The 26061-nt window shown below is 41.2% G+C and overlaps 1 protein-coding gene across 1 annotated transcript in view; it reads right to left on the bottom strand.

The window, feature by feature from the left end:
- Positions 1-6125, bottom strand: part of PRMT3 (protein arginine methyltransferase 3) — a 55857-nt gene extending 49732 nt beyond the window's left edge. The window contains exons 1-5 of the mRNA XM_066320540.1: positions 5989-6125; positions 5322-5404; positions 4225-4274; positions 3015-3117; positions 2445-2598 (exon numbers count right to left, since the gene is read on the bottom strand). Of these exons, the coding sequence (XP_066176637.1) occupies positions 2445-2598; positions 3015-3117; positions 4225-4274; positions 5322-5404; positions 5989-6125 (527 nt within the window). The remainder of the gene's footprint in view (positions 1-2444; positions 2599-3014; positions 3118-4224; positions 4275-5321; positions 5405-5988) is intronic.
- Positions 6126-26061: the final 19936 nt, after the last annotated feature.

Here is a 26061-nt window from a genome sequence, read left to right as displayed (position 1 = left end):
TCTTTTACAGTGAGGGGAGTGAGGCACAGGTTGCCCAGAGAAGCTCTGGATACCCCATCCCTGGCAGTGTCCAAGGCCAGGGTCTCAGCAGTATGAGATAGTGGAAGGTGTTCCTGCCCATGGCAGGGAGGTTGGAACTGGATGAGCTTTAAGCTCCCTTCCAACTCGACCATTCCATGATTCCATGTTCTCATGCCCCAAAGTAGGTTTGATAACAAAACACACAAATCAAGGGGTCTATAATGAAACCAGTATTAGACACTAACAAGCAGATACTATACTTACAGTGAAGTGAAAAAGTAAACACTCTTCAGCCCAACAACATTCCTCCCAAGTCTCCAGTCCAACAGCAACAAAAGCTGCATCCTAGACCACCCCAAAGCTGCTGACACTCACCTTTAACAGCTATCCCACTTTCTTAAATGGGAACTTCACCTATAGAAACTGTAGGTAACAACCTCATTACCAATACCCTCCTTAGAGAACAACAAAACCAAATACACTATTTCACTCCTGACATTTCAAACACTTCTCTGCTCAGCTAGTTTGGATGGGGAAGAGAATACGGTAAGGGATTTTGTATTGAAATTTTGTCAGTTTCAGAAACTTCCTGTATTTGCTTACACACAAACGGTCTGGATCTTATCTTTAGTATTGCTATTTACCATAGTATTTTGCATTTTCTTTACTTTTATACAACTATCTACATGATAAAATTTTACACTTTCATAAAATGGATTCTGTCACATACAGTTAAGTATAATTAGCACCGTGTGAGATTTAAATTATTTAAAATTATTTAAGCCAATAGTTCCTGTAATTTATGCATGCAACACAAACACCAAAGAAACTCCAAAGACACAGCTGCCCTGCTGTCTTTTTAATCAAGAAAAAAGGTAAGTAAAAACAAAAGCCATCACCTCTAAAGAGGTGACAGATTAAAAAACTCAGCATAGACAAGCTGTGCTCTTAAATCTCTAAGTTACATCTAAAGCTAGAGGCGAACTGATTTATAGAAATGTTACTGTCTTTATTTCACAGAGGTTTACCTGAAAGGGAGCAAATGATATTCTGTGGAATAACCTCCAGCACAAACCACTGAATTACAGCATTCAGACTACTACAATGCAACTGGCTCATCTGTCCATAATTTAAAACTGTGCTGCTTCATCAGATCTACATCTGGCTATTTTTGTTGCCAGCTGATCCCAGCTGATTTGAAGAGGCTACATCGAGAAAGAAAATTAAAGGCTCCCTCTTAAAAGAGCAGATAACTTGATAAACTAGCTTCAAAAAAACCCCACCAAAACTATAAGCCTCACTGAAGTTTAGAGAGCTCAAGAGAAATTGATGACCTGAACAGGGTTGTTTTTTTTTTGTTTCAGATGAAAATGAATGGGACACAAAGAAGGCAAAAGGACACACAGAAAATACCCCTAAGCTTCCAAAGCATAATGACAAATTTCTTTAATTCTTACTGTTCATGCTCAATTCATGCATAATGTACAGAGAGATACCAGAAAGCACTGTGTGCTGTAAAGTACAACTTACAAAATTCAAACTCACCTGAAGACAAAATTGATCATTTTTGACATAAATAATTGTTCACAGCTGGGAGGATTTTAATACATGAACTTATTTTGGTGCATTTAGTTACCTGTAGCACCAAGTGTATATTGTCAAAATGTACAACAAATCCTAAAATGTATCTTAAAACACTTCGTAACACCGATTAACTTCTCACACAAAAGAACATGAATTATTTTTCCAAATCTCTTAAATATAATTTCAGTTCCTCAGTGCCTGGTCAGTGTGACCTTGAAATGACATGTTTGTAGAGGATTTACATGGAGTTTGTATTTCTCTGTTATCCATGAGCATCATCAACCCGTATTTTGCAGACTTCAGGATTTAGGAGTAGCTACAGGGATGTCCTGACTGTGATGCACTGAATATTCTTACTACCCTCACTGATACTGAAAACAAAAGTAGCTGAAAGAAGTTGATTTATTATTTTCACTGAGAGTTTCTCCAAACTCTAATTGACCTCTACTAACAACTCCTGTTTGAAGCCAACTTTGAACCTATCTGGAGTCCTGTATTTAAATTGTCAGTCTCTCTCTTCTCCAGTGTATACATCCTCAGTGTTTAAATTCCCATCTAAAAGACTAACAGAAAGGGGTCTCAAAACCAAAGAGAAGTTTCAAGGAAAGTGTCTGTTTCTGAGTGATGTGCTTGCTCAGCTTTCCTAAGCACACTTAGCTCTTTCAATCTGTGCAGGTTTTTGCGCAGTTTTTACCAACCATCTACAATAGACGAGTCAAACCTACAATCCCACCCCAAGGTTTATTCCACAGTTACATTCTACTACTTATTTCAATTTCTATTGGCCTTTGAACATGAACATCTCATCTAAAACACATCAAATTCATTCCCACACTTACTTCATTTTCTGAAGATCATCCTGTGCTCTAGCCAAGGCTGCCTCTGCGGCTCTGGCTCGGTGTTCCGCACGCGTCAATTGTTCAAGGAGCACCAGGGGATCATTCAAACCATTAGAAGGCAAAGCTTTTACAGGTTCACAAAGATCTTCTATGTCTGATGAAACAGGGAGGAAGAAGAACACCTACCAATCATGTATGGCTTCACAGCAGATCATAAACATTTGGTGATATTTCTGGCTTTGTACAAGGTGGTTGTTTTACAAAAGGCACTGAATTTGACAGGGCTAACTACTGAACACAAGGCCAGGCAGAAAAAGCAAATATGCTAGAAGTAATCTCAAAGTAAAGGCAAATAAATGCAGAATTCAGGCTTCCTTAAATACCAGTGTTGCATTATTTCTAGAAGAGATATTTTGTCTCAGATATAATTAAATTAGATATAATTATTGTGTGGACTTTCTCAGATACATAAATCAATGGAGTAACAGTGACAATGCTTCATGTGTCATGAACTCTGACAATACCACATTTACCCCGCAAAGCAAGAGTCATACTGAAGCAGTTATTTACCAAACTGAAGCAGGAGATCATCTTCCAGTTCTGGTTTCAAATATTCCTCTCCCTCCCAAGGCAGTGGGCTGCTGAGAGAACTTAAATATGCTCCAGTTGGTTTCTAGGCAGGAGAAGAACATGTAAGCTAAGTTTCTTTGAAAACACCAGCCCATCAATTTCATTCAAGAAAACAAGGCAAAGACATGTTCTTTCACACAGTAAATTATGCAAGATATTACTGAAAGAGCTTTGCAGCAAAGGCTGGGAAAGCCCAGGCAGCTCCAAGATCAAGGAATTCAGTGCAAGCAGTAATGCTCAGCACACTGACAGATATTGAAGGGAACTTGCAGGATTGCACTGCTCTCAGGCACCAAGTTCACTCAGGTGTTTGGTGAATCAATAAATCCAAGACACTAATCCTGTCAGGTGCTCTTACATGAACAGTGTTGTAGGACAAAAGTCAGAAACACTGTATTGTCTCCTGTTTGAATCCAGTTAACACTTGGTTGGGAAAAGGCAAGTCAGTTTTGCACTCCAGTTTTTGCCTTTCTGTGTTTACTCTACATACTTATGCATTAGATAACTACTTGAGGATTTAAGATTTGAAGACTGAAATAAAAATAATACTTAATAAGGTAAGATGGTATTGAGTTTTAAACCTAAACTTTTAGGGAATAATGAAGGAACAAAGTTACAAGACACACAAAATATATGATAGCCTATCTTAAAACTGTAGGTTCCCATTAGCTTTCCTGACTCATTTTAGGCATCATTTTAGCAGAGTTTTAAGTTCTGTAACTTAAGGGATGAGGCATTGTCCTTACTAAGCAAGGGTCTGGCCAGCTCACAGCCTCAGGAAAGGCTTTTTCCCAACACACATGAAAGGACTGAGAAACTTCAGTTCTTGAGAAGTGAATCCACTTCTGAAGCGAGACAGCAGAGCTAACGGCACCAAAAAACCCTAATAAAATAAGATGATCCTACAAAGCATGGAGGCTCTGTGCAAATCTCAACATCCCCTTCTGAAAACAAACCTTCACAGTAATTACATTTAAAACTAAAACACCCTCATTTCTAGATAATCAAATCAACAGCTACTTTAATTCCTGTGATTTCTTTTTCTAAAACTACAACACAAAATCCCATGCAATTATTAGAAATGGGCAAACTGAAAGCACAGCACTGTTCTCCAGAGTCAGAATGCAGAGGCAGTCTGTGGCACACCTACCTTTAATCTGACAAAGTTTATTAATTTAATGTATCCATAAAAATCGAGTCCTGAGAGGAAAAAAAAGGGAGAGAGCATTTGTATTACAGAAAGGCAGTAAGGACCACATCTTCTACAGTTATGTGAATACAAATAACCTGTTCAATTGGTATTTGTTTCAAATATCCCCTTGGGTGTACATCACTATCTAGAGCAGTCTTCCTATCTTAAGTTTGGCATCTATGTTTTTTCTTCTCCTCAGGACTAACCCAGGAAATCCTCACCCTCAGAGCAAATACATTTGCCACAAATTAAGAGTGGAACACATCCAAATGGGAACTATGAACAGGGATTTCATTCATTTGGCAAGCAAGTCCATCAGGATAGCCACTATCTATCTTCTACCAGCTACCTTGCTGACATTTCAGGCTGTTGTGCTCCCTTGTTCACCTTCTCAGCTTTCTCCTTAAAAGAATGTCAACTGATGCTACTCATCAAGAACACCTACCAATACTGAGTTACAATTGCCACCTTGGCAATTTTTAGTAGTTTAACTGTGTTCTCTCCCCAGGAACAGCAAAGATAAACCCAAGACACTTTTTCTTGGATCTTAGACAGAAAACAGACCAGATTAGCTCTTACAATATATAACACATGACCACAGCCAACCTTAAACTTGACTAAAAAAAATTTAACAGACACAAGAGGGTAGCCTTCCTGTGATCACCTGAAGGACACAAGCCATGGGGCTCTGCTAAAAACTGAGCCCAACAACAGCAGCACTGGTTAGGCAAGAGCTCCCAGCAGATCAGATCAGATCAATCATGTAGTGTCTGGCTCAGGTCAATCAAGAAGGCAGTGAGGAATCAGCACAAGCCAGCAGAGATCAATCTCACTTTTGTCACAGGTTGAGAGCTTTACCAGCAGAAAAAGCATGCAGGAAGCAGCCAGCACAAAGAAAACATATAAGCATTTTTCTACAATAGCTCATCTTACTCAGTCTTGGAAGCTTCCACTGAGAACCAGGAGATAAGTCAGAAACAAATTAATATTTGCAATTTATTTCAAACGAGATACTCATACACAAAAGGAAATGACAAGACATGAAAAAAACCTACCGTGTTTCTGGATCACATCACTAACATCAAACTGATGCTCTGTTTTGCAGTGGGAGAACACAGCTTCAGCAGAACTGAACAACCTGTAAATAACAAATTGTTAAATATGCAATAGTGACACATTAAGTTCTAACTTACATGCTCTGTTCTGACTCACTGGGCAATTCAGAACACATTTCCTGCCTTTGAGAAACCACGGCCAGGCACTGGCTTACATGCCTCAGAAAGAAGTTTTTACCTTGTTTGTCAAACGTTTTGAAACAAAAGCCAATCAACACAAAAATTTTGTTCGACAAAACCGCAAATCCTGTTGCCTTCCAAGCACTCCCTGAGAGCAAAGCCTGCGATAAACCTGATATCTAAAAACCACACCAACACAAGGTGGATGGGGCAGCTTCATCTGCTGCATCGCAATAAAAACTCTCATCTCGATACTGGCGATGGGAAAAAGATGAAAAAAAAGAAAGAGAAGAGCTTCCACGCTGCTTCAGCACGAGGGATGGGGATTACCAAGTTACTCCCTCCTTCAGCCTGAATCCAACACACCTTTGGCTCCACAGAGGCCGTGTCTGCCATCAACACGCCACAGCGCGAGGCTCCAAAGCGGGAATTCACCATCTCCCGCCGCGGGCCCAGCCCGGGCGCTCCTGCGGGGCCCCCGCCCTACCTGTCGCAGAAGAGGCAGCGGGTCTGCTGGGCCAGGCCAGCCCCTTCCTCCTCCTCGTCGTCGTCGTCGTCCCAGGCGCCCTCGCCGTCGGACAGCGCGGGCATCTCCTCCATCTCCTCCTCCTCCTCGGGATCCATGTCCCGCCGCCGCCCCGCTTCCGGCCGCGGGCCCCGAGCGCGCCGCGCGCGCCCCCTGGCGGAGCCTCCGGCCGCTGCGGGCTGAGGGGCACCGCCGGCGCCATCTTGTGGGGGAGACGGACAGCGGGGCGGAGGGACAGCGGGGACCGAGCGGGACAGAGGGACAGCGGGGCGGAGGGACAGCGGGGCGGAGGGACAGCGGGGACCGAGCGGGACGGAGGGACAGCGGGGCGGAGGGACAGCGGGGACCGAGCGGGACGGAGGGACAGCGGGGCAGCGGAACGGAGGGACAGCGGGGCGGAGGGACAGAGGGACAGCGGGGCGGAGGGACAGCGAGAGAGGACAGCAGGTCCGTCCCTCTGGAAGGTGGAACAGGCGCGTTCCGTGTTGGAGCGCGGAGCAGCGCTGCCCCCGCCCGCGCTTGGCCCGGCTTCTTTTTGCGCCTCGCAAAGGGCGCGGCTGCGATGGGGAGGGTTGAAGGGAGCAGCCCGCGCTTTTTTAAACGTCAGCTTTTAAATGAAGTTTAGCGACAGGCACAACCGCAGAGTCACAGAAACAGTGAGGGCTGGAAAAACTTCTGAGGTCATCCCGCCTTGTGACCAAACACCGCCTTGTGAACCAGACTGTGCACAAAACTCCGTATTCATCACCCGGTGTGCAACAGGCCAACAATGCACCCCCTAGAGATGTCGATGTTTATTTCAGAGTCGCACAAACCTGGGTGCTCGGTGGTATCTTACAAATAAAGCACAAAAACTATCAGAACTTTTATTTATAAGTTATCCACTATTTATACATTATACACTATGTATACATTTCGGCGAAGGAATTAATGTCCACTGGCTGCAAGTTACGTAGTTCTTTTATTAATTAGTATTCTATCTTCTATTGGTTAAAGACTCTGTTCCTCCTCATGTGTAATTAATTAGGCTGTGTGCTCAGTCTTGATTTGAGTCGGTGGTTCCTTGGGTTGGTGTGATTTTCCCCTTCTGGACTAACCCTTTACCCAGCTGGAGCTGACTGCAGCACAATTGCTCCGTTTTCTTTATTAGCGTCTTCCTTATCTTGGGGGTTCTGCCAAATGTCTTTCTGGCCTGGAAATTTTGCATTCTTTGTGTCTGTTTTCAGGGGTAGGTTCTTCCCAAGCTTTGTTAATTCCCCCCCTAGCTGCGAGATCTTTGAAGCACGTCCAGCCCTAAACCTTAACAAGGTAATTCAACCAACAAATAATTTGTTTTTCTAACACCTGGGGATCCCTTAGAGCTTGTTAGTGGCGCTCTGTTTTACCAGTTAGATCTCTCTTGTTGTTGATTAGGCTTGAAAGTATGCAAAGATCAAACGTTATAGGACATTCTTTCATAAGGAAATTTTACATATTCCACAATTTGCAACAAGATGTGTGCACTAAGTGCCACATCCAGTCTTTCCTCAAACACCTCCAGCGAGAGTGACTCCACCACCTCCCTGTACAGCCCATTCCAATGTCTAATCACCCTTTCTGTGAAGAAATTCTTCTTTTATAACTTCCTTTATAACAGACCTCATTCAAATAAAGAAGCTGAAAAGCGGTTAAAAAGCTATATAGAAAACCAAAGCTCAAAGCTCATCACTTGAAGAACATCATTTGTGCCAGACATTGCAGTTGGGTTACTGAAGCTCCTTCATTTTCTCTGTATTTTGTGCCTGACAGAAACACACGTCTCTTTAGAAGCAAACAGTGCTGGTTCCCACAGTTTTCCTAAGCAAGATGTGGTGGGGCAAATGTCAAAGCTGGAATTTTTACAATTTCTACCCTCAAAGTGCCTGAGTTCATATCTGTGCTACTACAGATATTTCCAAAAATAACAAAATTACTATTTCACCTGGAACCTGACTGCCTTATGTAATGGCAGGAGCCGAGGTATGCTCTGCATCCTGCTAGAACTGCTCTGAGTCGAGTGTGCAGTGTTTATTCCCTAACGTGACAGACTTAAAGGATCTCCCATATCTCATCGCTGCCATTAGCCAGCTGTGCTTCCCTAGGCATCACACATTTTTAAATGACGTCTTGTATTTTTGGATCAAATTGGTTATCCGTGAGTAGGTTAAAAAGTCAACGAAGTTTGGCCTGAAGTTGTGTCAGGGGGGGTTTATGTTGGGTATCAGGAAAAGGCTCTTCACCCATGATGTGGCTGGGCACTGGAACAGGCTCCCCAGGGCAGTGGTCACAGCGCCAAGCTTGGCAGAGTTCAGGAAGCATTTGGACAGTGCTCTAAGGCACATGGTGTGACTCTTGGGGTGATATGCCCAGGACCAGAAGTTGGACTTGATGATCCTGATAGATCCCTTCCAACTCAGAATTCTATGATTCTATGATATTTGGTTTGCAAAGGCTGGGTCTGCAATGGCACTTGATACGTAGCTCTCAGTGTAAGGGAAGGTACCAAGCGTTTGTTAATACATTATAATTGTTGCTCAACAGAGTGACAGCTTTATCATCATCTTTGCAGTTTTTGGTCATTTGTAGAGGGGTGTAAGCAAGGGTCTGATTGTAATTTCAATTTTAGAATGGAGATTCAGTAGTGTTTGCTAGGTATAAAAGTGAAGATTTGAATTGATTTGTAACAAATTAAAGGAAGAAAAAAGACTGGGATGCAGAATTCAGGAAGAAAACATGAAAGTCTGATTTTACTTTTCTGGATTACAATCCATTGTCTCAGCTGCACTTGTATATCTGTCCCATACACCTTAATTTTCCCTTTCACCCTCCTATCTCTCAAAGCTAACAAAGACTTTTAAGTATGGTACTAATTAAACCGATTAGGCTTGCTTAGTTACAGGCAAATCTAGATGGACATGAAAAACCTAAATTTGGAAACTGGTTTTAGGTAAGACCAGAACGTGTGGTTTGAAAAAGGGTCTAAGAGCTGCTAAGTCAGACTCCTTCACAAATTTTGTCCTGTACTTTTTAAAAATCCTATATCCATTCAGACTTCTACGGGTATGAGAAGATACCAGAGATTTTTGCAAACAATTTTAATGGTGTGAACTAAGTGCTTCTCATGGAATTTTTTATCCCTTCATAGCAATTCAGTACTACTCAATGAATTAGAATTAGTGCAAAATTCTGGCTAAGTGCTGCATTCCCTTAGTGTACAGAGGAAAATTTGCCAAGTCAGATGCTTCTACCTTATATCCTCTAAGCAGGATCTGACCCCCTGAAAGAAACAGAAGTGATGCAGAACGATAAAACAGTTTCCCTCTACTCTTGCTCAAGCAGTTAGGAGCAGAAATAGATTGAACAGGCGCTGCTCTGTCAGCAGCACCCAGGCTGATAGCAGCAAAGGCAGAAACAGCAGCTTCTTTGTGTTTTACTGAAATTCTCCTCTCCCCCCTCCCGCCCCCGAGGGGCAAGGGGTCACTGATTGCATAGTCTTTGCTCCATTGCACACCCTCAGCTATTGTTGAGTCCCCTCAGAGAGCACAGGCTGAATGTGCTGCACAGCCTTGTAACCGAGCCTTCTTTTTGATTGTTGTGTGAATTAAGATTCTCAATAAATGTAAAGCACCTGTTGGTTTGGGTCATTGTATGTGACATGCTGGGTGAGGACTGTATAAAATCTGCAGCAGAAATGTATAACTTCTACTGGTAGCTCTTGAAATATGATCATCTTTGTTACAATCTCCTAATCCTTGTAAAGGGATTTGCATGGTACAGGAAGATTTACAATGTAATGGATTACTGTTTCATAATCTGGGCCAAGGGGAAGAAACTTCAAATATTTGCCGGGTTTTTTACTGCATTTCAAACTTTTTGCCAGTTCTGGAAACACAACACTGGGGAGACAGTTGGAGGGTGTTCACACACAAAATATGGTATCCACATACCACTTGTGGGCTTTGTTTCATCTGGATTTCCAAGCATGTGTAACTCTATTCTGTACCTGCGTCACTTTTTTTGTGGCCTCTGTGATTGTCATAATTTAAAAGCAAAGAAATATGTTAATAGAAAAAATTGTGGGAAAAAAGGTATTTTTAACAAACTATTATTAAATAGCTATGACTTTACCCTGTGTGAAATGTATTAGAAAAAAAAGAGAGAGCAGGTTTTTAAAAATTCGTATTAATGAACCAAATTACTTCTTAGTTATGTATTCAGAGTTCTATTTTTTAAATTTTAACACTCAAGGTCACCAACAGAGCAGACAACAGCACACAACCATGAAACTCAAAACTGACAACAGTTTTTCAAAAGCATTTTCTATCTAGTCCAAAAGTCCAAACTGTCCGAAATTTTAATTTACACTCCTTGATACTAAAGCAAGCCCGCTACACGTAAGTGCCAAGAATGACACTCCCAAAAGCAAATACACTTATGCTCAGTCCTCCCACCCCAGTTTGTTGCATTTTTATTGATGGAAACACTCCATAGCCAGCAGTCTAAAAACAGAGAGTGGCTTTTTCGTTGTCCCTTTAAGATGCGTAGAGATGAGCAGGTTCTCACAAAGCTGTCACTTCCCCAAATCACACAGCAATGGAAAGCACAGCCCCAGAGGCCTTAGGTGCAACAGAAGGAGATACAGAAACCTCACTTTCTGCAGAATGGCATCCCTGCAAGTAAAACATCATTAATGACAGGGAGCTCTTTACCCCTTTATTGCCCTCACAGCCAAAGGATCTATTTAGAGTCTGTTAAACTGATAAAAGCTTGGAAAGATTTAAATGAAGTATAAATCAGAAAATGTGAGTGCCAGTTTGTATGCTGTGGGAATGAGCTGAAGTCGAGAAGTATTTTTTATTCTTATCATGAGGAAAACTTACTAGTGGTGAAAGCAGAATTGCTGTTCTGTATTTAAATGCTCAGTCAGTTTAAAAGTTTCATAAAATTATGGCCATATTCCCCTTAGTATAGTAAGATAACTGACTGAAGTATTTTTTTATCTGGGCAAAGCCCAGAAGACCCTTTGTAGAGCTCACCCTCAAAGCAGGGGCACACTTAAGCTTGAGAGAGAAGGAAAGCCTAGAGCTGGAGCTGAAGTGGCGCTGGAAAGGGCTGCCAAAGCAAAGTATGGGCTGCAAATCTTGCTTCTGGGCAGGGGCAGGTTTTAGGTTGTTGGGTTTTTGGCTTTGGTTTTTATTTGGGTATGGAGAAGGGGTTTTATATACTTGGGAGGTTTGGGTTTGTTGTTGTTTAGTTTTTAGCAAAAAGTCACCCTGGAACTAGGGTTAGGGTTATGTTACGAAGTGTGGGACACAGTATGTTGCACACACACACACACACATTTATACCTCTACAGAAGTGCCTCCAAAAATGTGCATTGTGGAGCAGCTTGGGGAAAATGGCATGGTATCAGATGCTACAGGTCACTGGAATCCAACAGAGATCTCCTCAAACAGGTAATATTAAAGGAATGATTAGATACTTAGAAAATCACTGGTCTTCATAGTTACATTGACTGTTTCTGTCCAAAGGGTAAATGCAAATAAAATAATTCATAAGCACCTTGAAGATAAACCAGTGTTCACAGAGAAAGCAGCTGTAAGCATGTCAGACTTTTCTGTCTCATCATACCTGTGTTTCTGCAGGGAAAATATCTGTTTTCTAGAGGGGAAAAAAATCTCTGAACATAGAATAAATGATTGTGCAGAAAAACTACAAGAAAAATCATATCCCTGTCAGAAGTAAAATAAAGCATTTACCTTAGACCACATCATTACCATGAAGATATATGATCTTTATTCATCTACACTAAGAAAACAAGTGAAGACAGGTGGCATTCTGATCAGCTTTCAGGTCAAACTAGCAGAACTGTGAGGGCTGTGCATTAAAAAAAAAAAAAAAAAAAAAAAAAAACAAAAAAACAAAAAAAAAACCCAACCCGAAGCAACTATTTGGCACTTAGCTTTTTTTTTTTTAATAGTATCTGCAAGATGCTTAGTATCACAAGAGAGGATGTCAGGCATTTACCAAGCTTTGGAAGGAAATAAGTAGATGAGTTACCTGGGGAAAAAAAAAAACCCTTCTTGTACAGGGATGAACATGTGCAAGGTTATGTCCATCACAACTGAGCAAAGAGCAGAATCTTGAAATGGGCGAGAAAAAAGAAAGGATTGAATTGTTTGAGCTTGAAACTTGGAAAACATAAATGAAAGGAGCACGGGGGTGTGTGCACAGCTATGTAAGGAACTGGGTGCTTAGTGCCTGGATTTCCAAGGGCTTAATAAGAACAGAAGTGAAATGCAAGCGGAGGAATACTATGAAATGTTGTAGATTATGAGAGGATAGAGACCAACAGAAGTCAGTCATACTTCTCACATCTATTATACATGCAGTGAAAATGATCTGCTCTACCTGAGTGTGCACTAGACCACAGCTGATCCCATTACCTCCATTTTGACAGATGTAACAAAAGTACAAGTACTTGTTTGTTCAGCTTTGCTTTCCCTAAGTTGTGATTGCCTCAGAAGAATGAGGAACAGCACTGATGATCATGGGCAGCAAAACCAAGTTAGAAGTCAGAGAAAGAAGCAATCAGAAAATGGACTTGGGCACAATACCACATCTTTTTACCCTGCTTTTCTCATGAAATTATTTTTACTTTTGCAACAAAGATGGAAGGAGGTTTATTCATCATGTTGCATTTTTCAAAAAAATTTTTTTTGTGGTTAGCTGGGATGAATTCAGTTCTTTGCTTCCAGCAGTAGGTGTATTATTTTACTTTCACTTCTATGTCTAGAAAACCAGAGTTACTTTTACAATGATTATGATAACACAGAGATTTGGAATATTTCAAGATCTTGAAAGATTTATTGCAACAGCTAAGTCTTTAGTGAAGGAACTATAAATATGGGATTTTTTTTCATGGTATTACTATTAAAAAGATAGTTACTACCTCTTGCTGTAAACTTCTAGTGAAAACTTTGCAGGAGAAGATATAAGGCAGCTTGAGAAAATTATTTTCTCAGAGACAATCTGGATACCTCAAAGATTTTTACTGCAGAGGTGTAAAGAATGTAGGGAGGAGGAAAAATTATTTCTTACCCTGCACCAAAAAAGTAAGTAAACAATTGCAAACTGTAAATGTGCAATCAAAGCATTTTTAGAGCAGGTAAACCAAAATATGAGTCTAGCAAGAAATCATTAGGGAGCATTAGGCTAGTGTTTCCATTTCTGTGCCAGCTTGTTTCAGGTTCTCTCAGTCTAGATTTTTGTTGACAAATTTTAGCCTCATTTTCAGTTCATATCACTGAAAAAAAACTTCCTAACATAAAAAATGGAAATATCCTTCGGTAAGACCACGAATTTTCCTGATAAATATTAATTCCTGCTTCTTTAAAAGGTGCTTATTTGAGGTATTATGAGTAGTAGCTGTGTGTTAAATCTCCCATTCTTTGTACCAGCTTCTTTAAAAAAAAAAATAAACCAGCCAATGAAAAGTGCCTAGACTGACGCTGTCTCCCTCGGTTAATCCAAGGCCAGCAGAGGGATAATTTGATTAAACTGAGACCCTAATTTATTTAGCTTTAGTTCTGGATCAACCTCTTCTTAATAGAGTGCTGTCGTCTCCAATTGTTTGATGAAAATTAAAGTGACATAAATACCATGGGACTTTTTCAATCTGATTAGTCAGCTAACTTGCATCAATACTACCCCAGCCATCAGGCGCTGGCGTCCTTCCTTTCACCAGCCTCACTAACAACTGACAAGTTCTCCTTGAAGACTGGGCACCCACGCTGCCACTCAGACCCCCACACTTAACCCATCATCCCTCCTCAATGGCCCTTGTTTGACAAGGTGCCCACACCTTTTTCCATTGCTGTTCATCAGACAAAGCTAAATATTGTTTTATTAGCAATCAATAGCCTGTTAATCCCAAACGATTTCACAAATCCACTGAGCTCTCAAGCTGATTAAAAACGTTTGGGTTGGGTTTTTTTTTTTTTTTTAAGCTGCTAAATTTCAGATCTTTCCTCCCAACCCTCACGCTCTGATATGGCACATTGTAGCTGGTAAGCAAAGCCACAAAAGCAAAAAGAGGTCTGTTGTCTTTAGTGTTGCCTTGAAGTAGACATTTGCAAATGCCGAAGTTTCACAGTTTAAACATAAGCAAACCTATGCCACCAAGCCCTCGGCACATTTAATGGCTCCTACTCTTTCAATCCATCACTTTTAAACTTAGGAACACAAGAGCTCCTGAGCCTTCCCTTTTCTTTTTACAGCAATATGGTAAACTCTTCCTTAGTCTGTGGGCTGGAGCACTAAGGAGTGAGAGAAGTAAGCTTCTTTGATTTGCAATACATAAAATGCTAACAAAGGCAGCTGTTGCACTGTTCATCCATGTTGAATTCACCTCCAAAGCCACAGACACAGGCTGGGATGATACCTGTGTTTGCACGGTGGCTTACACACAGATCTGTGAGGCACAAGGGGAACAGCATAACAAACACAGCTCCTCTGGGATTTACTCATCCTCACTCACTATCTGCCTGCCTTTGCCCTGGAGATGTTGGTTACGAGAGCTGGTGAGACAATGACACTTTGCTTGGGTGGTGCAGTAGAATTCAAGGTTAAGGCAGACAGGCAGTGTTGGTAGGCATGTGTTGTATTTTATCTTCTTTTTGCCAGGGTCAGGATTAAATGCTCAAGATGGTGTTTCGTGTTCAGACTCAGATGTTTATTAATTCTTATCTATGTTACAGGCTCACAAACCACGAGTTCTACAGCACTCCTAGCTAACAAACTATCTCTCTCTCTACAAGGCCTTTTAAGCATAAACTGTCCAGCTAAGAAATGACACCTCAATTATTTTTACTTTTAAACCAATAACCTGTGGCCCACAATGGAGACTTTCCTATCCAATTACAAAATACCACCCAGACCCAGGAAGAAAAAGGTGAAAAAGAAGGACTGGCCTCAGCCCTAAAACCTCCATCTTGCTTTATACATATATTATTATAGTCTAAACCCTTAAACTCTAGGTTTTCTACCATGTGATATTACACACTTCTATCCAAACTACACACCCATAATCCCAGTGCTGTCACTCAATTTTGGAAGCTTTCTCCACGGCCTCAGGTGAAATGCAGTGTTTTCTTGGGGGTCAGTGCCTGTCAGCACAGAAAGTCTGAAATTCTCAGGGTTCCAACAGGCACACACTGAGCCTCTGAAGCACCCAGGCACACAGTGCTGAGTCTGTGAGCTGGTTTTGCAAGTTTGGGTTTTACTCTTCTTACCCCTGCTGAATTGTTCCTGTAGATGTGCCCCCTCTGCAACAGCAAGGAAGGAAGGGCTGTGGGCAAGCTGATCCCTCAGCAATGTTGCACACACCCTACCTGAAACAAGTCTTGAAATGGTGGTCTTGACTTTTTGGTACAAGACAGTTAACTCCAAGAAAAGTTCTTGTTGACACTGAAGGAATTAACTAAAAGACACATTTTAAGCTCTTTGTGCAGGGACTTAACATACCCAAGCTGTGTTTTAAGTAGAAGGGGAAAAGTTGTTTCAGCTGATAAAATCCTCTGGGAAGTCGACTGAAACAAAACATAGATTTCCTGAGTCATCAGCCTTGAGAACAGGGTCCTAGTTCTGAAACAGACTGTAGATGTAAAGTCTCTGAGGCAACATTTCAAATCAGTAACTTCCAAAAGTCAGCAAAATTACTGTGAGCATATCTACTTGGAGAGTACTGTTAAAATAGCTCTAAATTCAGTTGTTCAGTAACTTTCAAATGATTCTTCCATATAAGCTCAGGTTTTTTTACAGGCTCTTCTCAAACTCTTCTTTCAGCAACTTTTTCTGTCAGGACAAATATCTATCCTATCAAAAATCCTTATCAAAACAGTGGAAGGTTGATGACAAAAAAACCCCAAAACAACCAAAACACCAGCTCACAATTTTCAAAAGAGGTTGACCTGTTAAATCTCAGACATTTTAAATGGAACATGTAACTTTCTGCCACCCTAAATAAAGCAGCAGCTGTTTGTTACTCTCCTTTTGGCTAATGTGCATTACCCTGCTGCATTTACCAGTGGTAAAAAAGAGCCACAAATGTTGAAGAATGTCTTTCAATTCTGTGTTTTTAACAATAAAAATTAACAGGAAACAATACTGAAATCAATACTCACTCAAGTAAGTATTTACTGTAGTTTACAATTCCTCCCCAAATCCTCTATTTCTAAGGCCAGTGATGGTAACTTTAGAAAATGATTGCTGATTGAAGATCTGAACAACTCCACTGCTCTTGAATTCTAGGATAAAGCAGCACATACTTTGTGTCAGTCTGGCTCTTCTGCACAGCAACTATCATGTAGTTATTTTTCTTTTGAAATTTTAGTTATATCTGCAGATGTACTGTGCAATAGCCTGCACCGTTTGAAGCAGAAAAAGTGTTTACTCCCTGCTCATAGAATTATTTTGGTGTAATAACAGAGGGGAAATGTCTTTGATATATAATCTTTTCCTAGGTATCATGTAAAGATTATTTGAACATCTGAAACATATAGGGAATGAAACCTGAACCATTTTCTTTGACAGTGCAGTGAGAAACACTCTCTGTTTTTCATCATAAAGAGATGGTAAGGACTGGAAATTGGGAAGAGCTCTTGCTCTCTGGGCCCTGGGTGTATCTAGACCACAGCAGTCTCTGCAAGCCAGCTCAGGTATGGACAGGAGTCTGTCCAGGCCAGCGTGAATATCCACACTCTCCTACGGACAGAAAGCTTTCCAGTTCTTGTTCAGAGTACTTGTCTTGAAAGTTCCTTAGTGTTTTCCTTTCAATGCACTGCTTTTTATAGAAAAACTAGTGAATTAATGAAGTTATTCAGGAAAGCAGAAGATGCACTTTTTCTGTCTAATCTATATTAGTGTAAGGTTGCAACCTCAACTGTGTGTCAAGATTGCTGTGGCTTCATCTATCAAAGCATTTTGTTTTGTGTTGGAGCAGTATTAGAACTTGAAGTGATCCCATTTCTGATTTATCATTTGGACCTGCAGACTCCTTTTGGTGGATGCACACTGGATTCTTTTCAGAAGAGAGTAAGCCAGAGTCTCCACTCCGGGTGCACACCAGATTTGCTCTGCAGCTGAACTGAGGTTCTGAACTGTTTGTTTAGACTGCTTCTAACCACAAGTGTGGTGCAGATAGTGAATCCAGGGCACCAGACTAAATCTGATCTGGATTATAAACCCCTTGATCTTCAGATCATAGCATGGTTTGGGTTAGAAGGGATCTCCAAAGATCATCTAGTCAAACCTGTCCATAATGAGCATGAACATCTTCAATAACCCAGGTTGCTCAGGATCCCATCCAACCCAGCCTTGATGTTTCCAGGGATGAGTTTCCATCTGCAGCCTCTCCAGACAGCCTGTTCCAGTATTCACCACGCCCATGACAGAACATTTCTTCGTTTTACCTAGTCTCAATCTGCCCTCTTTAAATTTAAAACCATCACACTTTGTCCTATCACTACAGGCCTCAGTAAAAACCCTGTCCTTGTCTTTCTTATAAGGCCCCTTTAAATATCGCAAGACCAAACTTACTGTGCTGTAGATGTAAGAATTTCAGCATCTTCTTGCTTCTGTTTATTGATCTGCTTCTAAGAAACCCTGCAAACATCATATTTTTTGCTGTCACATTGAGCAAGCTGTTGTTACAGAGCTCTTCCCCACAGGAATAATCCCTGTGAATCATTACAAATGGTCACAATTTAGAGTAATTCCTCCAAAGTTTCTTTTGGTACTACAAGTCACCTGCCTCTGCAGACTGACCATTAGTGATGCTCATGCATTTTTACCAAATTGAGGTCCCCCAGCTTGTTTGCTGGAACTAGCAGCCAAATCCTACATCTGAAAGCTGAGGCAGATGCTCAAGCAGCTGTTGTCCGAGTTACATGAGCAGCAAGGAGATTTTCTGCTTTGCTCAAGTTCTCCAAACCACTGGTTCATACCTCTGGCAACATTCAGAGCACAATGGAGAAAACAGTTATGCAGTTTTGCTATTAATTGGTCAGGCACAGGTTTGGTATTAGTAACTTGGTTTCTTAAATGACCATATTTGCATGCTGAAATTCTGTATTCTGAACTTCAAAGCCCCAGAAGTGAATAACTGTCAAAGCAGCAGGAGACTAGAAGTCTAGATCCAGATCCAGGGTAGATTTTGAGGCAACAGCGGATTTTCAAGCAAATCCATCTGGATGTACAGTAGTTCAATAAAATTAAGATTGAGTCTTAGTGATTGATTTTGACTTCCAGCTTCCATGTTCAGAAATACCTGACAATAAATGATTCTTCCATCAATATTATTTCCCTTTTGTTCCCCAGAAAAAAATCTGTGACTACAAAACATGAAAGAATCTGTCTTCAAAAACTTCAAAAAAAATGTCAATTGACACTTTTACGTTACCATTACAGTAAACCTGGTGCACCCTACTGAACTAATACTTTGCTGTGTTATCCCAAATCTGTCCCTCCCAGGAGCTGTCCTGATTATCTTTTAATCAGCCATAGTGGAAAAAGTTGTGTTTGGTCTCCTGTTTCCTGCTTTCCTGGCCTGAATGCTTTATTTCTGTTCTGTTTAGTCCAAGTGTCACTCCTTGCCCTCAGAGAACCAATTAGTTTTGAGAAGACATTACCAAAACATAGCAGCATAATAGAGGAAGGCTTTATCCAATATGTGGTTTGAGGTCCTTAAATGATAGAGTGAGTACCCTTCAGGGAACCCCTGATTTGTATAAAGCACTCTGTAACAAGCAACAGCTTTCACAGAATCACAGAATGCTTAGGGTTAGAGGGGACCTTAACACTCTTCTCATTCTAATCCCCCCTCCCATGGGCAGGGACACCTTTCTCCATCCCAGGTTGCTCAAAGCTCTGTCCAACCTGGACACTTCTGAGGGATGGGACAGCCACAGCTTCTCTGGGCAACCTGTGCCAGTGTAACTTTCTAGGTATTTACAAAAGTTTTCCCATTCTACTTAATTGCTCTTGCAGGCCACTCTGGTTCCTCTTAAATGGACTGACTCGTTTTAAAATGAGCTGCTCCTCATTTGAATTCCTAGGCTTCATTAAATATTGCTCTAGAGCCTGCTTTTTTAAAGCTCAAGAGCCATTTTATGACTAGCACAGTTTTTGGATGGGGCTGCCAGGCTGGTGTGGAGCTGGGAGCCAGAAGCATTGACATGTATCACCTCTCCAGGAGCCTGCAAACCCACTCTGCTGCAGTATGAGGGAGGAGAAGGGGAGTGGGTTGAAAGAAAAAGGGATGCAAGAAGATTTTTTTACAATGAGGGTAGTAAGACACTGGAAGAAGTTGCCCAGAAACATCCCTGGAAACATTCAAGACCAGGTTGGATGGAACTTGAAGCAACCTGGTGTAGTGAGAAGTGTCCCTTCTGTGGCAAGGGGTTGGGCTAACTGATATCGTAAAGGTCCCTTCCAACACAAACCATTCTGTGGTTTTCTAAGGGGCTTGCTGGAACTCCTCCATCCAGCCAGCCCAACCATGATCTCGGGACACACTGTGCCACCCAGCAGCTTGTGTGCCAGGCTCTGGGCTGTCCCCTGTCCTGTGCTTAGCCCAGCCAGTGCTGCTGGAGTGCCTTGGCTCAGCCCTGTGCTTGTGACTGCCTGCACATCTTGTGTGGTACACCCCGGCTATGCCACGAGCCTCTTCTTTTCTGCTTTCCAGAAATTTATGAGCTGCCTAACCCAGCATGTGGGGAGGTGATAGGAAATGGCAGGGCAACCTCCATCTGTGTTAGGAGCTTTTTAGTGCTGGGCAGCTACAAGATGGTCTTAGAACTGCTGAAGTCTTTACACAAGACCTCAGTGCAGCCTGAACGGGCTGCCTGTAAAAGCAGAGCATCCTGCAAAACTTCCACAATGCTTAGGCAACCAATGCATAGCTGGGATAAAAAAAAACCACTCCGAATGGTTTGGACTATCCACTTTTTCTGTACGATCTGGGTGAACCTGGGAGCAGAATCTGCTCTGATTAGCCAAAATTCGGTTCTGTGCTATTCTGAGTATGCGAGCACAGGAATAATCATATTCCTTTTGTTTCTGGTTCACGGCATTAAACGAGGCGCTTTCCTCCGTCCCGGGGATGTTTCGCAAAACTTAAACTTTTCCCTTTTCCGCTGTGAACGCAGGAGGGCAGTGCAGTTCCAGCTTGGCTTCAAACATCTCTGGAGCAGATGGTCTTAAGCAAAGCTCTGCCCTAGCCCACGTAAAGCCTCCAGACCCAGTTAAAGGAGTTTCTAATCTTTCCTTCATTACTACACTCGGCAACCCACCTGTAGCTGGACTTTTAAAAATAAATTCTCTTCCCCACTTACACTAGCAGCAAATCTGTACTGCCAAAGAAAGGATGCGGGGCGGGGTGGGAGGAGGAAAAGAAGAAGGGAAGGAGGAGAAAAGGTGGGAAGAAAAAAGAGGAAGGGAAAGAAGAGAAGGAGAAGGGGGGAGAAAAAGGGGGAGTTTGAGATGGGGCTTAAGATTAAAATAAAATAAAGGAAGTTGCTCTTGCATTTATCTGTACCACATGTAAACAAGCTGCTGGACGCAAAGGCATCAAAAATGTCAAGTCAGCTACACCTCTAAGAATAGCTCAGAAATTGTACTTGCAGTAGAAAGAGTAGCTGCATGGTTTGAAAACATGAAATAGGTAAGGAAATCTTAAAAAAAAAAATTTAAAAAAAATTACCTGCTAACTCTGGCAGATCTGTTTGGATTCCTTCTGATGGGTCAGTCTCTTAATTTGAATTTCCTCTGTGAAATGGATTTCCACTGCCACATTCTGTTTCTTTCACTGTATTCATTCACAGGGTTCTTCCAACCAGATCCCTAGTGCAAAGGCATTTTGCAACGTAAATGACTAATGCCACCAAAACAAATTAATCAATGAAGTAAATTAGTAGTTTGGAGAAGTAAAGAGTCCCCTGTTTCATGCAATAATTTGGGTTTTTACACACTTATTTCCCCTCCCACAACACACTGAAGCAAAGTCAGCTCTTGGATAGCAGGATGCTGACTTTAACCAGGCTCTTACCTTGTGCAGGACCCCAGGTGTGGATCCCATCACAAACCACAGGGCTGAGAACCAGTGAGAACGTGCAGTCACATGAGATGGGGGATGTGGCAGGACCACACTCCGTGCACAGTGCACAAGGTCGCACCCAATCTGCTGCAGCCATGAGATGGGCAGAGAAGAGAAGATTTGGTGCTGGAACAGTTCTTAATTGGGAAATCTCAGTTCTCTGGCTTGTCCTTTTGTGGCATTTCCTAGTCTTTCTCTATTTGATCCTTTTGGTAGGTGATTTTGCTCCTGGGAGTTATACAGAAACGGTAGAAATCATTGACAATCTCTGCAACCATTAGTTAATGCTGTTATTTTATGAACATTTCTAGTTAACATTCTGAGGAAATAAAAAAATATAGCACAAGACTTACTAGTAGAATATCACCTTTACAAATACGTGATAAATAATAATAACAATAATTGCTTCTGACAAGAGAGGAGATTCCCTGCTTCTGTCTGTGGTTCGACATTCCTACTGCACTTAACACATTCCGATATGGATGAATAATTCTTCTGGAAACTAAATCTGCAAAGAACGGAAACCTAATTCTTCTGGAAACTAAATCTGCAAAGAATGGATCAGACAGGTTGGTGCCAGTGCTGTTGCAACATCCTGGTAAAGAGGAGAGGTGGGATGGTGCTGCCCAGGGCAAGGAGGGGACTGCTCTTATGAGCAGCATCTTTGAGTTGGGCTGGTGTAAACCCAAGGCCAGAACCTGAGGCCAACTTCCACTGAGTTTAAGGGAGTAGCAGCACTCTGAGAGCCTCTCACTGAGGCCTCTTTCTCAAAAAGTCTTTTTTAAAAAAAAAGCTAAATCCATTTTAAACAATCAAGTTGAAAAGATTGAGGTAATAATACACTGTATATACCTTGTTTTGAAAGGATTCTTTTCCAATAAAGGTGTATATGATATTAAAAAAAAAAAAAAAAAAGTAAAAAATGGCTAAAAAAGGAGTGGTAAAAGAAAAAAGATCACAGCAAAATCAGTAGCCTCAGGGAAAAAAGAGAAAAGATGAATGAAATTGAGACAATTGATTTCAAAATGAGATACTTAAAGAAAAAACTAAGGAACATTTAGCAAGCCAATATTTTGGAACCCAGTTGCACTGATATAAAATATGGAACATCTCCCTCTGCCTCTCCTTTTGTAACAGGCTTGTCATGGGCAAAACTGACAAAATAATCAAAGCAGTCACTGGAAAATTATAAATAAATTTTAGAACAGAAGGACCACCAGCATATAAGTAATCTGAAGAACTGACATTCTTCAGTGAGATGTTAGACATTTTAATCTACATTCCTACCAATATTCGTGTTATTCACCACTGCAATATATGTTGCTAATTAATATGATCTGTATAGCCTCTTACATAGCCAATAACATTGCAATAAATAAGTTCTAACCTCTAAGACCTATAGTTGGCTTTGAACTTGGAATAAAACCATCTTGTCAAAGCCAAAACACGGTGCAAGAGCCTTATACACAGCAAAAAGCATCACCAAACCATCTGTAAATTCAGTTACAGCAGTATCATATTTTTTCAGCAAATTAGGTTTTCCTATTTTCTCAGACAAAAATCACGAGGGTGTGAATTTTTCTTCAGTTTTCTTTCCCAGATAGCAAGCATAAAACGAAAGAAAATGTTATCAAGTTCACAGAGAATCTTCATTAACATTGGTTCAGGCCCACGTTCTCTACTAAGGGATTTTCTATTCTTCTGTGGTGAAAAATAATGTTTGCGCTATATTGGCTTAGTTTGGAAAACATTTGAAAGCTAGAATTTGGGCTCAATCATCCCTTATGAGTACCTCTATATATTATGACCATTTTTGTTCTAGAAAATTCCACTTAATCATGGATTTAAATAGCAGAAATCTTTAGGCATATGCAATGAGCAACCAGTTATTGCAAATAATTGTTGCCAAGAGGGTTGCAGAATTGTATAAAGCATTCAGAAGTTAGAGTAGTACAAAACTATAGGAAAGTATTTAAGCTTTTACAGAGACCAGCTGAACCAAACTACACAAAAGCATCTGAAAAGAGAAAGTACTTTATACTTTTGGTTGGGATTTTTTTGGTCATTCTGTTACAGTCATAATAACATTTTTAATTTGGGGTCAGATTTGGAGAGAGAGATGTTCCTCTTTTTCTGTGAGAAGAAATGTTAAATCTAATATTTCTCTCTATTTTACTGGCCTAATTCTGATTTCATTTGCAATCTCTGTGAAACTCCTTTTGATACAAAGGAACACATCAGAAAAAAACCCAAACTTGTCCTTTTTTTAAAAAGCACTCTTAGGAGGAGATTATTCAAAATAACAGGATTGTATATTTCTTTTGGAATTTCAGGCAGAGCATTCCTGAAATATCTTCAGGAAGACAGTTGGACAACCTGGGAAGGTTAGCAAATCATAAATGTCAAGAATATTAAAAGAGTGAGATCATTGCATGGCAGACAAAACTGTTTTGAAAACTAAGAATCCAGCTGCATCTTCCTGCACAGCCATAAGATGGAGCTGAGATAAAAGGATGACCATACAGAAATGTGCCTCCAAATCCTATAATCCATTTCTCCGTAATGTTTTTCCCAGCCACCAGAATGAAGAACAAACAAACAAAGCAATCTGACCTGGGTAGAAAAGATAAAGTGAACTGCAAACAAATCTGAAATTCCCTCTCCCTTCATCAACGTGCTCCAAATGCCCCCAGCAGCCTGCTCTGAGAGCCCGGCCAGTCAGCTCTGCAAAAACACCCTTGGGACCACAAACCCCTCAGCAGCGGGATGAAAGAAAGTGCCATATCCATTTCATTTCCATTCATCATCGTTAAGCTCCAAGTTTAAGAAGTTTCATTGCCCATAAATACTCTGATCATAAGCAGCTGCACATGATATCATTTAGAGCCCGATTGCATAACCCGTATTTCCCCTGAGCTTTGTCCCTAAGCTGCAGCCTGACAGGCATCAGCCAGACCCAACTTGTTGTTTTAAAAAAGCCTGTGCAGCGTTTTTTACATTTAGCAGCTGAACCAAACTTCACAAAAGCAGCTGAAAAGAATTGGTAAAAGGTTAGGATAGATTGACTGTTTCCAAATTGGAATACTAATGATGATCTTTAATGAAGCCTGACAGTACAATCTGTTTCTTATTGTCCCCTAAGTGCTGGCTACTGATCATATTCACTGGCTTTAGGTGACAGGGACAGACAGGGACAAATGGGCCCCACTGGTGAGCAGGACTGTGCACAGCTGATCTTTCAACAAGGATTAAATTAATTAAAATGATTCTCCCATCAGAAGAATCAATCTTTTGATTTTTTTATCATCATAGTGGTTATTAATTTTGAATGATGTCTAATTGGTCCCACTACTGTTTGGGTCAGATGGCTTAGTAATCTTCTTAGAAAGCAGTAAAGAATACATAATTTTTGTAGCTGTGTCAGGGAGCTGAATGAGGGGAAAACATCCCCAACCTAATACCTCCCATAATGTATAAAAACAATGAAAAAAGTAGACAAAACACCTGCCCGGCCCAACTGGTGAAAACTGACCTTGCTTTATTAGTTTTACCTCTTTCCATTAAAAAATTAAGGCACTTTCTCATAAGGATAAATGTTGTTTAAACAGTTAAATAAATGCATTATTATGGCATTAATAATAAGCACAGTTGGAAATACTTCATTTTTCTGGGCAAAGACAATATGCTGAGGGCTGGAGAGGGCTCAGAGGGAAGCCCAGACTGATCAAGCAGCTCATCACTAGACTGCAGAGGCAGAACATGCACAGGCTGTGGGGAATCTGGCCCAGCCATTTCAGGATTTGGCCCTAGCTCCACAAACAACATCTCCCATTTCTTCTCACAACAAGTCTTTTGAAACCAATGACCAAAGTGGTAGGATCTGGTCACTTACTCAAAAAATTAAGGTATTTAAGCCCTTTAAAACAGCAGTGGGAGTTTAGGAGATGTCATGGAAGCACCTGTAGGACAAATACAATTTCCCATCTGCCTGGTTTTGATATTTATGCTAAGTGTGTTACCTCCACAGCTACAGTTGATGCCTTAAGTTTTTGCTTTCATGTTTTTCATATTCTGTGCTGCCCAGGGGTGCAGTTCTGAGCCTCATGTTAAGTGTTGGTGAGCTCTTTTCACAGAGTAGGAAGACAAAACAAATCCTTTCCCTGCTGGAGACCAAGGACAACTTTCAGGCCCAAAAGCACAAACCAGGGTGGGCTGGAGGGAGGAACAAGAAGGATGGGACCTCACAACCTGCAGCTGGAATTGGACAATTAAACACCAATATGCAAATGGACCAAAACTTATAAAAACATAAGACCTCGTGATTGGCCAGCCATTGTGTGACCATTTTGGGTCCACCTTGGGTGTAGCCCTGCTCAGGCTCTTGTCCTGCCCAAGGTGTATCCTGGAGGCCTTTCAGTAAATACCTACTTTATTGTCTGGCTCTGTCCAGTCTCTGTTTGAGGTCAGCCTGCCCAAGGCATCACAATAGTGCCTAAACCATCCCTACAAAATGGCTGTGGGGCTTCTCGTGTGTCATTCAGACTGAAGTGACAGACTAAAAGTAAGGCACTTTCTGTGCCTTAGAACAACAGACATCTCAGTGAGGAGAGGACAAAGCTGCCCCTGACAGAGCTGGGGCAGAACAGACACGTCCTTCTGTTCACTCTTGAAACATAAAGATATGGCTGCATGGGTCATCTGGAGAGCTAAATCCTGAGTCTTGGATATTCACGCAATTAAAACCCCACAGATTGCTCCTGAAGGAAGTGATATCCAAGTCTCACTCAGATAAAAACAGGGACATAGTTCTTGGGAGATTTTTCGTTTGTGTTCTCCACATAGGAAATTGTTTCTGCCTTACT

Source organism: Sylvia atricapilla, chromosome 6 (genome assembly GCF_009819655.1).
Source record: "Sylvia atricapilla isolate bSylAtr1 chromosome 6, bSylAtr1.pri, whole genome shotgun sequence".
NCBI classification, from domain to species: Eukaryota; Metazoa; Chordata; class Aves; order Passeriformes; family Sylviidae; genus Sylvia; species Sylvia atricapilla.
This window is presented reverse-complemented; position numbering and strand designations above follow the sequence as displayed.